This window comes from Trichoderma asperellum, chromosome 3 (assembly GCF_020647865.1).
Source record: "Trichoderma asperellum chromosome 3, complete sequence".
Classification (NCBI taxonomy): Eukaryota; Fungi; Ascomycota; class Sordariomycetes; order Hypocreales; family Hypocreaceae; genus Trichoderma; species Trichoderma asperellum.
Genome location: NC_089417.1, coordinates 4,466,811 through 4,480,234, shown reverse-complemented (window position 1 = coordinate 4,480,234; position 13,424 = coordinate 4,466,811). Strand labels below are relative to the sequence as shown.

At 49.1% G+C, this 13,424-nt stretch overlaps 5 protein-coding genes across 6 annotated transcripts; 3 read left to right on the top strand and 2 right to left on the bottom strand.

Annotated features, from left to right (window-relative positions):
* Positions 1–209: 209 nt before the first annotated feature.
* TrAFT101_006060 (uncharacterized protein) lies at positions 210–2,034 on the top strand (the record flags this gene model as incomplete). The annotated part of the gene is made up of 9 exons (XM_024902553.2): positions 210–544; positions 605–617; positions 714–740; positions 799–864; positions 919–997; positions 1,058–1,260; positions 1,328–1,391; positions 1,468–1,612; positions 1,674–2,034. 9 exons carry the CDS (start codon positions 210–212, stop codon positions 2,032–2,034), a joined length of 1,293 nt encoding a protein of 430 aa, XP_024760586.2.
* Positions 2,035–3,444: 1,410 nt separating this feature from the next.
* Positions 3,445–5,356, top strand: TrAFT101_006059 (uncharacterized protein; the record flags this gene model as incomplete). Its single annotated transcript, XM_024902552.2, has 5 exons — positions 3,445–3,639; positions 3,731–4,028; positions 4,100–4,216; positions 4,289–4,701; positions 4,760–5,356. 5 exons carry the CDS (start codon positions 3,445–3,447, stop codon positions 5,354–5,356), a joined length of 1,620 nt encoding a protein of 539 aa, XP_024760585.2.
* A 503-nt stretch (positions 5,357–5,859) lies between these two features.
* On the top strand, positions 5,860–8,506 carry TrAFT101_006058 (uncharacterized protein). Of its 2 annotated transcripts, none has more exons than XM_024910633.2 (6): positions 5,860–6,098; positions 6,351–6,433; positions 6,553–7,253; positions 7,330–7,444; positions 7,520–7,684; positions 7,782–8,506. In XM_024910633.2, the coding sequence occupies exons 1-6, from the start codon at positions 6,012–6,014 to the stop codon at positions 8,455–8,457; spliced, it is 1,827 nt and encodes a 608-aa protein (XP_024760584.2). In that variant the 5' UTR covers positions 5,860–6,011; the 3' UTR covers positions 8,458–8,506. The 2 variants fall into 2 exon arrangements, with proteins under 2 accessions (XP_024760584.2, XP_065983761.1); XM_066127648.1 differs by having other exon boundaries at positions 6,326–6,433; positions 7,782–8,505.
* A 35-nt stretch (positions 8,507–8,541) lies between these two features.
* Positions 8,542–9,292, bottom strand: TrAFT101_006057 (uncharacterized protein). Its single transcript, XM_024908198.2, has 2 exons — positions 9,007–9,292; positions 8,542–8,906 (listed from the first exon to the last, which is right to left on the bottom strand). The coding sequence occupies exons 1-2, from the start codon at positions 9,176–9,178 to the stop codon at positions 8,719–8,721; spliced, it is 360 nt and encodes a 119-aa protein (XP_024760583.2). The 5' UTR covers positions 9,179–9,292; the 3' UTR covers positions 8,542–8,718.
* Positions 9,293–10,556: 1,264 nt separating this feature from the next.
* On the bottom strand, positions 10,557–12,335 carry TrAFT101_006056 (uncharacterized protein). The gene has a single exon (XM_024908197.2). It carries the CDS (start codon positions 12,097–12,099, stop codon positions 10,609–10,611), a length of 1,491 nt encoding a protein of 496 aa, XP_024760582.1. The 5' UTR covers positions 12,100–12,335; the 3' UTR covers positions 10,557–10,608.
* Between the last annotated feature and the right edge of the window lie 1,089 nt (positions 12,336–13,424).

Sequence of the window (13,424 nt, the reverse complement as noted above, 5' to 3'; positions counted from 1 at the left end):
GACATTGTTGTGTGAGAGAGTTGAGGTGAACATGGTTGATTGCAGAATAGTGCCAGTTGAGGGGTCAGATGCAAATCGCAGGGCTTTAACATTCTTATCGAATAACCTTTGAAACCATACTTTTGATTTTTATGACGAGCTACGACTCAATATGATTTTCACGAGATTCAGTAACAGAACAAAGACTCAAGTTAAATCCAGATGTTTGCATGTGTAAATTAGCATTCAAAGTTACTGCTATAAAAGGCTTAGCTCCGAGCGTTGCTTTTTCTCGAAATCGGAAAAATCTTTCCCAAGTGGCGGGGCATTTCAGACGTGGAACGCATCGTCATTGCAAGACTCATTTGAACAACAATTCATCTCAATTCTTTATCTGTTTTAGGAAGAAGAGTATAAGACGAAAAAAAAAAAAGATGCAACTCAAGACTCTTCAGAAGCTGGAGCTGCCGGCCGCAGCGGACATGCACGTCCATTTGCGCCAGGGCGAGATGATGGAGGTGGTGGTGCCGACGCTGGAGCAAGGAGGGATTGACACTGCCTTTGTGTATGTTGATTCTGAAGAAAGATTAGGAGTGTAGAAGTTGGCTGACTCTGGAGAATATAGTATGCCGAATCTTGTATGTGAAGGGTGTAATTTTTCGTGTTTTTGAACTGGCATATTGGAGCAAATTCCTCCACTTGATAACGCCTTGTGTGACTAACAGCTTTCATAGGTGCCTCCCTTGACGACTGTTGACCAAGTATGTGCCCTTAAATGAACGAGCTACATAAAGTCCCAGATTGCTAATAGTAAACAAGGTCGTGGACTACCAAGGCAAGCTCCGTGCTATTGCTCCCAATGTCCATTTCCTCATGTCCCTCTACGTAAGCTATCGTCACTTTGCTTGAATGATAGACCTATGTCTAAACGGGACTCAGCTTCACCCCTCAGTCACTCCAGAGACGATAGAAAAAGCAGCCCAAGCTGGTGTTACTGGCGTCAAGTTGTATCCGCAGGGTGAGCTACTGGTGTTTCTCCATCTGAAGACTGTTACGTATTCGTATTAATACGCCGTAGGCGCAACCACCAACTCTGAGCACGGAGTGGCTAATATCGAAGCCTTCTATGATACCTTCGCCGCCATGGAAAAGCATGATCTTGTGCTCAACCTACACGGAGAGGTCCTGGAGGCTTTGGCTCCGGAGGGCACTACGCTTGAAGAGGCTTTTCTTCCCACCCTCAAGCAGCTCCACGAGAGATTCCCCAACCTGCGCATCATCGTGAGTATCATCTTACTATATAATCCATTTAGATTGTACCATGTGTGCTAATTCTTATGGACTTTAGCTGGAGCACTGCACCACAGCTGCTGCAGTAGAGGCAGTCAAGGCTTGCGGATCCAACGTTGGAGGTACCATTGATCAACCTCATTTCTCCCTCCTTTCTTGGCTTAAAAGCTATCGTACTGACCATATCCGCACCACTAGCTACTATTACCGCCCATCATCTTTACCTGACAGAGGCTGACGCCTGCTGCGACCCCTTTGCATTCTGCAAGCCTATCCCCAAGAAGCCCACCGACAGGGATGCCCTTCTCAAGGCTGCTGTCAGCGGCAACCCCAAATTCTTCTTGTAAGTGATACAATGGACAAGCCTCCCTTTTTTATGTCTTTACTAATACAAATGTTCGCAGTGGAAGCGACAGCGCTCCCCATCCGATAACCTCCAAAACCTCCGCTGCCCAAGGCAAGGCACCGGCCGGTGTCTTTACGCAGCCGTACGTTACACAGCTCGTGCTCTTGGGACTGGAAGAGGGCATTGAGCGGGGTATCATCAGCGAAGAGGATGTGACCCAGGAGAAGCTCGAGGGATTCCTCAGCAAGTTTGGTAGACGCTTCTATAAGCTGCCCGAAACCTCTGGAAACTCGCTCCTGTTGGAGAGAAAGGGAGAGAAGATTTCAACGAGCGTGAAGAGCGAGAGCGGAGCTGTCGAAGTTGGCATTTCGAGAGCAGGTGCTGAAGTCTTCAGTCTGACCTGGGTGAAAGGGGCATGAGATGTTTACAGACCAACAAGGGGGGGAAGAATGTAGATTGAGAGACGCTTCGCGGCTCTCGGCAAGTGCTTCCACGGAGGACTCCGAAATCTCTGGGCTGCGGGTATTGCGGAGAAATAGGGTAAATCTTGGCGGCGATCGAGTCTGCGAACCGTAGCGATTTGAAGGTGTGTAGCAGATTGATAGCGAAATTTTGGCATCAAGGGTCAAAATGGTTATGATGATGTACGACGTCGTGCACTCCTTTCAAAGGGGATCTCACCTATTTACTCTGAGTTTGTAGTGTGTTTTCTGATTACTCATATAAATAATCTATAAGAGAACGCGCTTTGAATCTCAAGCTATTAAGTTTATACATACGAATAGCATAGCTTTGGCTCTTTTCTTAAAACGCCTCGAGCTCAAATCGTCTCCCTACGCTCGCAAAAGTTCAACAGCTCTCAATTCCAAGCCGCAACACCTGTGTTGTTAGGGTGTCTCTGCGGGCTCATCAATGATTGGAGGATCAATTACGGCTCCCACGTTGCAAGATCGCCGAGGCCAATAGCACCTTCAACAGGAATTCTTACCACAAATTACTGGAGACTTGCCTGACGCTTACCACCTGCTACTCAGTAGGGCTGCGCTTTTTAATCTGTTTAGGGCGGGCGCAACGCTCTTAGCTCTATCACGAGCGTGCCTAAGTCACGGCGACTCACCCTTCGATTGGAACCTGTCGCCCTCTGGTATCCACCCCGATAGCTGAAGAAACGCACCATTGACCTGGAGCTTCTCAATGGTATTAATATTCATTCGTTATGTAAGTGGTTCACCGTGTTATGTAATTTTTGCGCTACAAATGTGATGCTGCAAGCGGCTGCACTAGCGATTCATGAACAGGGCCGAGATAACGTGTCAATGACTAAGGCCATAGAGAAATCGGACAATATCAACTACAAAACTGTATAGGGGGCGTATGAGTGAGAGATGGATGGAGGCCTGTTCTTGCCATAATATAGAAACTATTCAGGAGTGAGCTCCCATCTTGGGTCTGGTTGCTTCGTAATCTAAAATCTCGCCTGCTTTATCTTCTACTCATATCCCCCCCTGGGTGTGAGCCAGCATTAATATGCTTGTCACAATTGAATTTTAATCTCATAGCGTCCGGTGATGCAATGCCATTTTGCGTACTAGTTTAAGTAACTAACGTATCGAGTTGATGTGCCTCAGCTGACATGCAATCACCGGTATTGGCTGCGACCCCTGTTTGCTTCGAGGCCTGCGCTATCTCCGCACACTTAACCGTGTGCCTCTTCATAATCAATAAAGATGGAGTTGGCGCTCTTTCCTTTGAGAACTCTTTTTGAGAATAAACCTGATTTTGAAAGGTATTGAACCCCAGTGGGTTTGCCGCATCTGAAGCAGTAAAGGATGGAGTCGCTTGTTGTGGCTCTGGCTTCCTGTGCTGGCGTCGTTTTATTGCTGCAATACAACTACACTGAAGCTCCCGTGGCAGCTGGATTTGGTGTCGCATTTTTTGTTTTGGGAACAACTGTGCATAAGATTGTAAGGGCGCTGATATACCCTTTCTATATCTCTAAATTGCGAAATGTTCCTGGGCCAAAGGTAAATGGCATTTACGTTGGGTGGCAGTTTGAGTGCAGTAGCAGCAGAGAGAAAAGTTAAAAAGGCTGATAAAATACTTGCGGTAATATAGGATAATCAATTTCTTGTTGGTCAAGCTATTCGCCTGCTAAAAGCGGCCGGTCCAAACGAATTGTATCTCGAGTGGGTGCGCAAATGGCCCGATGCGCCCTTCATTCGGCACCTTAGCTGGGGTAACTCAGAAGTCCTCTTGGTAAACAACCTGGAAGCAGCTCGCGAGGTGTTGCAGACACACGCATACTCGTTTGTTAAACCGAGCTTCTTTGTGAAGCTGGTTGGTGAGATGATGGGCACTGGGCTCTTATTCGGAGTAGGCGAGCAGCACAGGCAGCTAAGAAGAATCACGGCTGGTAAGCGGCCGGTGGACTGGCATTGGGATTTCATAAGAAAGAAGAAAATTAGTTGGCTAAAAGAGTGATAGGGCCCCTTGCGAAGCCGAACGTGCGAAAAATGTTGCCGATTTTCCAGGATAAGGCTAAGGAGGTATCTGACATCCTTGACAAGGCGATTGAGGGGGAAGACAAGGGGGTAGTTGAAGGTACAATAAGAAAGCTCTCCATTCTTCTTTGCGTATGATTTTTTATTAAAAATAGGCGCTTACTTGAAACAGTTGAATATTTGTTTAATCGAGCAGCCTTCAAAATCATCAGCACCGCACTCCTCAATAGGGACATCAGCAACTTCAGATCCAAAAATTCGCCACTTACCTTTGAACAATGTTACAAGGGAATCCTCGACCAGCCACTTCTGGGAAAGCTGATTACATTTATTAATCCGTTCATCCCGCTTCGATGGCTTCCTATTGAGGCCAACCTCGCCTTCATCCGGGCTAATACTGCCATGAGGAGCATGCTGGCTGAGCTCATACAAGAGCGCGTGGAAGAGGTGCGGCTTCAGCAGAGCGAGAAGGAGAAAAGTAGCCAAAGCGATGAAAAGACGGAGAAGAAAGACTTTTTGACGAATATGATTGAGGCAAATCTTTCCGAAAGAAAAGGGGTCTCAGAGCAGGTTTTAATTGATACGGTAAGATTCCGAGGAATTCTCAAATGCAGCTTATGACACTAAGATGATTAATTTACAGGTCATCCAATGTGTCTCTGCTGGCCACGAAACCACAGCAGGAGCTCTCACCTGGACCACGTATGCACTCATCAAGTATCCAGAAATCCAGAAACGACTTCGCGAAGAGATCGTTTCAACCCAGCAGAAGCAGCCAGAGCTCAGTGCAGCAACCATCGATAGTATCCATTACCTCAACAACGTCGTAAGTGAGAGTCTTCGAGTCTATTCGCCGAGTCTGTTAGCACCATGGGAAGCTGGCGAAGATCTCGTAATTGCAGGCGTCGCCATCCCTAAAGGAACTACCGTCACAACGATCCCCGCCATGATTCACTATAATCCGTCGGTCTGGGGAGCAGATGTGAACGTCTTCAACCCAGATCGATGGGACGCGGTGACTGGAGCGGTGGCCAATCCGTTTTCCATTGAGGCCTTTATCAACGGCCCGAGAACGTGTCCTGGAAGAGCATTGGCGCTGCTGGAGATTAAGACGATCCTCGTGGAAATGCTCAGCAATTTCTCCCTGGAAGCTGTCAATGATGTCGACGTGGAGTTTTCGCATCCGACGTTGACGCTGAAACCCAAGGGCGGTTTAAACGTTCGGGCACGGAGGCTGTAGCGATGTTCTGAGCGTGACGACGGCTACACAGACATAGATACCGGTGTTTGGGATAGCGAAATGGCCAGCATTTGTAGATGGAGAGAATGACGGCGGGCAAGGCGTAGAGTACAGTATGCATGCAGTAAATATAGGTAGTAGACTACTCCGTAGGTTCTGGCAGCAACTGAATGCACGCTCCTTCTTTGCGGCATCATGTCACGAGACCATGCCATCACCACCCAAATAACAGGGCGTCACTCTGTCGCCCATTTCGTGTGTAAATCTTCATGCCGCCTTAACGCCGATTCGATCGGATTACAGCCTGTCAGCGCCCGTCGCCCCGGCATTGAGACGCCTCTCCCGCTATGGGGCCGTTGACAGTAGCCTCAATCCTCCAATCAGCATCGTGTGTTGGCAACCAATCGAGATAATGCTGTAGGTGCATCTCCGGCAACTCTCTTAATAAGAGCAATGTAACCAATCAAAAAATTGTTATCAACCCTGCTCAAGCAGTATTCGCCGCTAGTTATTGCCGCCTCTCCTTTCTTTACCACAGGGGGTGCGTACATGTTACCTGACGACATTTCCCCTCGCTCGCCCGCTCGTAATACTACTGCCTCTATTCGTCTCCGCTTGATCGAGCTTCTCCACGATCCAACAACAAAAAGTCCGGATGTCTTCGAGCCGCCAGCCGCAGCCAAGAAGCACGTCGGGCCGCACGCAGTTAGCCTGTGAGCCTTGCCGCAAGAGGAAATCAAAGGTGAGGCCCTCCGAACCAGGCCCCGATTTTTCCCACCAGCTTGGCAAACTGCCGTGAGCTGGGATGCGGGTTTATATACGGAGATGATGTCTCCATGGAGTTGTCGTTGGGGCGGGAAGATAAGAAGAATCGGACAACGCACCATGGCATGGCACGGCTGCCACCGGTTAGATGTTCCGATGGGGCTGGTACAAGTGGCCGACCAGGATTATTTGAACGGATCATAGTCGATGCTGATGCTACCGTTTGCAGTGCGATGGCGAGAGGCCCCTTTGCGGCAACTGCCAGGCTCATCATTTCGTCTGTCACTATGAGTCGGCCCGGCCTGCACGACGGTAAGAGTCCCTTTCCCCATGTACTACACGTTGCTTCCATATTTGTTTCGATTCAACACAGTACGAGAGATGGTGCTTGAAAAAAAGAGCTTGTCAAGTTAATAGCGCGTGCGTCACAGACAAAAGTACTGGGATCGTGACTATGTACAGGCCCTGGAAGACCAGGTCCGCATGCTGTCCGCATCCCTTGAGCAATCCAGAGATGCTGGCCCTTTAAAGTCATCGCCACAAACCTACCAGTTGTCGCCTTCAGAGGCTGCAAGCCGGCTACCTTACGGGCCTAAGACACTCAGAGCACTGAGCGACTTCAGCACCATGAAATGGGCCGCCATCATCGGCCAGGACGGTGTGCCTGTTCTTGCTGGCCCAGGCCGGTTCTCCATCTTCTCGAAGACGCAGCTGCCGACGTTTGAGAACGAGTCCCAGCCTTTGCGGGTGCCGAAGCCGCCAGCCCCGACTGAGACGTTCTTGCTGGAGATTGAATCCAACTTGAGCCTTAAGCAACATCTAAAGACGCATTTCCTTGAGAACTTGAACCCCTTTTACAAGTTTGTCGACCCTATCTGGCTCAACTTCTCTGACCTGTTCCCACACAACGACACAGCGCTTCAGCTGCTCTACAGCGCTCTCTTTGGCGCTGCGGCGTATTCGTCGCCTATGGCCAGCAGAGACATGGCAGAAACATTCATTTCATACGCAGAGAGTCTCGTGCAAAAGTGTTATCTAGAGCACTTGTGCCTCCCTGTGCTGCAGGCCTTGATAATTCTGGCTTGGTATAAGCATATGCAGTTAGACTCTGCCAAAGGCAACCTATATCATTGTAAGTTGGGAGACAGTATGGTTCACTGTGATTTCCTTTACGGTTGCTCATATACGAAATGAATATCGCCTCGTAGACATGGCCATTGGTTTATCCAACCATCTAAAAATAGGAGACGCGACACGGCGCAATCATACTGCCAACGAGATTACCACTATCAGAACCTTTTGGTCGTTATATTTCTTAGACCGGTTAGTTTATGTCTGTATAAATCAACACCAGTAGGCGAAACTGATTAGACGACGGTTTTTATATTCCTCATACAGAACCGCAACCCCCAAGTTGGGATGCCCATCGGGGATTCCGTGGGATATTGACCGCGTCACTCCTTATATTGACACTATACCGCCGGATGCGGTTGATATAGTTGCCCTTGCCTTTGACCATCACTGCCGGCTGTTTCACATACAGCAGCAATATATTGATATCATGTAAGAAACGTCTCCAAGGCAGCTACGTGAGTTGTGGCGCTGCAGGTGACATACATACAGTATATCTGTCACTGTTTCTGATCAAGATTAATGGCAGGTACACGGCGGGCTTTGATAGCGCTTCGTCTGCAGAAAAGCAAGCCATATTCGCCAAAGCAAACAGCGAGATGCTAAAGTTTCGGAAGCAAATCGATAAACGCCTCTACATTAGCCGTAGCACGAAAGCTCACAGGGTCCAAGTTGTCTTCTGGATTTCCTACCACTCCGTCTTGACCAACCTCCAGCGCCCGCTCCTCAACCCTTTTGACCCAAGCATGGCTCACAACATCCCGGCAGTCTTTCGATCTTCTATTGCCTCCGCCACGGCAATTGCTCGGCTTCTCCGGGCTCTACAAGCGACAGACGAAATCAAGTATCTGCCTCCGTTTGCCGTCCAGCATATACTCCGATGCGCTTTGGTACACGGCCTCAATTGCCTAGCCATTGAAGAATCAGGTGGCCAGCGAGCGTCGTCTGGGAACTTTTGGTTGTGCTTCCGGGTGCTGGGGGAGCTGAGCATTGTTTGGAAAGAGCTCAGCGAGGGCACGATGCCATTTGCGCTTATGGCTACGAGGAACTGGGGGTTCCAGCAGGATGTGGTATCTGGAATAGGGGAAGCGGACAAGGAGAAATATAGTGCAGACGATGGATACGATGACGTTGACTACGGAACGGGACTGGGCATGAGCGATGATTTTTTTGAAGCCGGGGGAATAACGGATTTTGTATTATAGGCATTATAAAGGAGTTTCTTAATGGCATCAACTGAAATGGAAATGCGAATCATTTTTTAATGTATAAATGATATCCAAAAGATATGTAGAATCAAGCTGCATATTCACGTATATATCGTTATATACGACGCCTCGCCTCCGTCAACTGCTCCCTCCGAAAAGCAAAGAGAACAAAAAAACCACTCGAATTAGAGCAACAGTTTTAAAAACACACAATCTCCCAAAGTAAAAATATATAATACATGACGCTGTCCATCCCGTCTAGTTGGAGTTGCAAGTCACATAGCCGATAGCAGCAGGAGGGTTTACAGGCACCGTGGTCGGCTTGCGGATTGAAACGGCCCCAAGGCTCTTGTTAGAAGGAGCCTGGAAAGAGCACGAGGTGAGGACGTAGCGGCGGCCGTCAAAGGGCGGAGCGACAAAGACCTCGGAGACGATGTTGTTGGAAGCTATTGGAACAAAAAGTTCGTGTTAGTCAAAATCACATGGTGGCATGTACTATTGCCTCTTGTCTTGTTTCTCTCTTTCGACAGCGGGGGTTGGACTTACGAAGTTGCTGGGCTTTTCCGTTGGTGACCACGTCAAAGGGCTTGGTGAAGGTGCCGTTGGGGTAAGTGTAGGCAATGTGGGCGGCGTGCTTGTCGAACTTGTGAGCGGGCGAGGCAGAGGCGAGGCCAGCCAAGGTGGCGGCGGCGGCGACGATGATGGCAGAAGAACGCATTTTTTTTTATTTTTGTATATAATTTATATATGGAATATATTTTGTTTTGAGAAGATAAAAGTTGTGTGAGAATGTGAGAAGCAATTTGAAGTGTTCTTAAAGAGTGTGAGATGCTTCGGAGAGTTGTCTAAAAGGAAACAAAAGAGCTGCTGCTGATGCTTCTCCCCTTTTTTTTCTTCTTCTGCAGCTCCTCCACGGCCATCTTATATATTCCGCTTCTTTCGCTTGATTCATTATCAGTCTCCATTTCCCTCTTGCCCATCTTTGCCGTTTCCCATCAATATGGAGTATCATCCAGCAGGGCCTTTTGTCACCCCCATGTCGCACGAATATACACATGTATGTAGGTAGGTATGTAGTAATCACAGCTACATACAGTATTATCTGGGTCCCCATCACGTCTAATCTAACCGTTTGGTGTGCTGTTCAGGCCCGCAGCAGCAAGAGATCAGCAATCAAGGGCCATGCAGAGATATCTCGAGGTCTGACAGGCCGGCGTTGTCCAGGGACCGGGGGGGACCTGAAGATCATTGCCGAGTTTGGACGGTCGGCTCGTCATGTAAGGGGGGCAGTGAAGCTGTGAGGCCTGGGTATATCATCGCCGGAATTGGTTGAGACTTGCTATACTATTTCTAGTTGTCCTAGACGCCTATTTTTCTCGACGTCAACGAATCTTGTATTTCGAGACTTGTCAATCATATACTGAACATTTGTGGAATATTCATCAATTGCCTCTTCTGCAGGCACAATTATTCTCTAGCAAGCCTCTGGATCCATTCTGTTTGAGATTTGGCGGTGATCGACATCAATTATGGATCTGCACTCGGTGTAAATATTTCTCTGGTGCTCCGTGCTTGGTTGTCCAAATATTTGCGTTGCGGCCTTACCGGCCGGACCCAGGCCGACGGCAGTTGTTTACTGAAGCAAAATGAAATGTGATAGACTATCCTATTACCCATTCGAATAGCATATGTAAAGGGGGGGGGAAAGTTCTAGAAGCAATCTCTCTTCAAAGGCATAGCATGATAGCGCAGCATTCATCAACAAACAGGTAGGCTACGTTGCTTTCTCTCAACGTCTATATCTGCGACGCGGCCTATTTGTTTCCGTCCAGTCGCACTCCCACAAAAGCTTGATCGACATAAGCGTCGCGCCATTACAGATCTGCGCAGAATTCCGTTCCTGGCAGGTCGCACAATGGCCGGAGGCCGTTGCTGGATCGACAAAGTGGTAAGAGATCGTCAGCACTGCGACTTGGCTGCTGTCGCAAGATTGACGTGCTAGCAGGACGTGTCAGCAGTCGATGTCACATATAATCCAGGCGCCGAGATTAGATCAATCTCACAAAGCACACAACAAGGCATTGATAAACAAGCCATTGCCGAGAAACAACAACAGGTATTTTGCCTATTACTATTCTATCATCTAACCTAGTTGGAGGTGAGGCGAGTAATATTGACGTTATCGAATTCGGCCTGCGCCTTGAAGACCCTTACGCCATCCATTCCATTCGCATAAGCATCGTCCGTCACAGCGATGACAGCGGGCGTCTTGCTATTTATGGCCACACGGATGGAGCTTCCGTTTGCCATCACCTTTAGTCGGTATCGCTGCGCCGGTTTGATGTCAGCTTTTGTGCTTCCCAGAGTGGTGGACTGCGACCCATTGCTTCGGCTGAGGAAAAGAGTGCCAGCAGTGCTGATGCCAGCGTAGTAGCCTTGGAAGCTGGTGGTGTCATTAGATGTCCCAGATACTCGGAATATTAAACCTGCAGTGCTGTCACGATGGCTGCCACCGCGCGTCAATAGTTTGACGTCAGCCTCATAGGTAAAGTTGGCAAAGTTGGTGTTGAGGAGGGCGTTGCTGCTCGATGAAGCACTCCCTCGGAGTGCGTTCGTCTCAGCGCTCCAGTCGCCTCCGTATGTTTGCCAGCCAATCGTGTTGCCGTCCTCAAAGTTATCATGAACCAGCATCTTGACTGTCTGGATTGTGCCATCGTCGTTGAAGTAGAGGCGGTCGTATGCCAAGTGCCGATCATTCCCGTCCGTAGAGCCCAGCGGATGCCGATGATACAGGATGAAGAATATGTCTGTATCCGGAACTTGAATCACAGCATTGTGGCCCGAACCTGTAGCAACCGCCTCATCTTGTTGCAATATCTTGGCAATGCGATCAAACGGGCCCAGCGGCGAGCTGCTCATGCCGTATGAGACTGCATAATCGGGCCCCGTCCAGCCGCCTTCGCTCCAGAAGAGATAATAGATGCCATTCCGCTTAACCATCTGCGACCCTTCAACGTAGTTCTCTGGCGTAATCTCCTTGAACATAGTTCCGTCATCAAAGGTGCCCAGGCTTATCATATCGTCGTTCAACTTGGCAACATTGGCATGGGAGTGCCCGCCATAGTAGATGTAAGCCTGTCCATCGTCATCGATAAAGACATCCTGATCAATAGGCTGGGCACCGTTATGATACGCGCCAATCAGCGGCTTTCCCAGCGGATCGGTGTATGGGCCCTCGGGCTTGTCTGCCACTCCAACGCCGATGCCGCCCAGCTCCGAGTCTGTCTGGATGTCGTTGGCGCCAAAGTAGAGATAGTACGTGCCGTTGCGGTAAATGGGCGCCGGGGCCCAAACAGCTCGATGTGCCCAAGTGAAGTCGGCCGTCGTCAGGATCGACGAGTGCTTCGTCCAGTGCACCAGGTCTTTTGATGAGAAGGCGTCCAGGTAGGTCTGGTCGTCGTATGGCAGCGACGAGGTCGGATATACCCAGTACGCGCCATTGTAGAACTGCGTGTCTGGGTCGGCATACCAGCCGTCGACAAAGGGGTTTCCTGCTTCGGATGTTTCAAAGTCTGCTGTCTTGGTCGCAGCGATCAGCCAGAGCGTCGAAAGGAGGCCCAGCATCTGTCGAGACAGCATCTTGGGCAGATGATGAGACAGACGGTTCAGTTGAAGCGTTTGCCGTGTACAGCTTTATGCTTTGTTTCTTCCTTTTGTCCCAGTTTCCCTCTCCTCCTGAGCACAGGCGGTGTAGATGCTGGATCATAGCGATGCCGATGCTGTCGGTAGTGCTGCGAAGGATTCATGAGGCCATGCTTGGGCTTAGTGCTGCGACGATGCATGCGCCATGTAACTCAATGCGGCCGTCGACGTGCATGGATGTTTAGGCAGCCACATCTTAATCTCATAGTTAAAATGATGCCTCTAATACTACCTCCCTGTATAAACCATATACAGATCATGTATGATAGAAGAGAGGAATTGTTGGTCACATACTAGGCATAAACTACAAGTCATCGGCTTACCGACATGACAGGACAAGCAACCTTCTGTGTCTCCGCTGCAGACTGCAAGCCACCGAATCCCACAAGATCGGCCAGATTGATAAGATAGCATCCACTAAGCAATCAATCAATCAGCTTAATCCAATCAACTCCAGCTATCCGCATCAATAGACACAACACACACGGCTCAAGTGAAAGTTCTACTGTACAACCGCTGCCCAGCCAATCGATTCTCCACGTAGCTCCCCCCGTCGCCCCAAACTCGGCATCGCGCGCCACCAATTGATTTTGACAAGACGGTACTCGGCACGGCGTCTCCAGCCGCAAGCGAGTCCACTTTACGGAGTCAACTCCATCAATGGAATGGTCTCTCATCTGAACTTTTGCACAGCCGCCAACTAACTTGTCTGACGGGCCAGCAGTCTAGCCGCGATGGAGAAGAAAAACTGGTTCTGTTGAAACCCCGGAGGCGAAATCTGGTCTCCGGCCGGGCACTTGGTCTTTTATAAGTGGTTCTCTCTGCTATACATGCACACTTGGATCCAAAACTCGTCTGATTATCGAAAAGGGCCGGCCGGGTACTGCGGAAGCTTGAACTTGAGGCAATGAATTAATTTGATATTGTTTCTTGAGAAGAACTGGAGAACGGTATTTGTAGTAGCAAGATACCCTCCAAGTGTTTTCAAGTAGTTAGATGTTATTAGCTCTAGGGAGATATTCCACTTCCCAGGAGATTTACGACCAGATGCTGCAAAAGCGCATGCCAAGGTAAAACGGATCGTAAAGACGTACAAAAAATTTCTCATCAAGCATGATTCTAGCGCTATTATCAATCTAATCGTAATAATAATCCGCTCAACTTCTGGGCAGCTGTTTACACGGCTCAATCCCAGGCCGGCTACTAGGGCTGAGCGTGGGTCTTACACCAGGTAGAATGGCCTCATACTCCGATCAAGATGG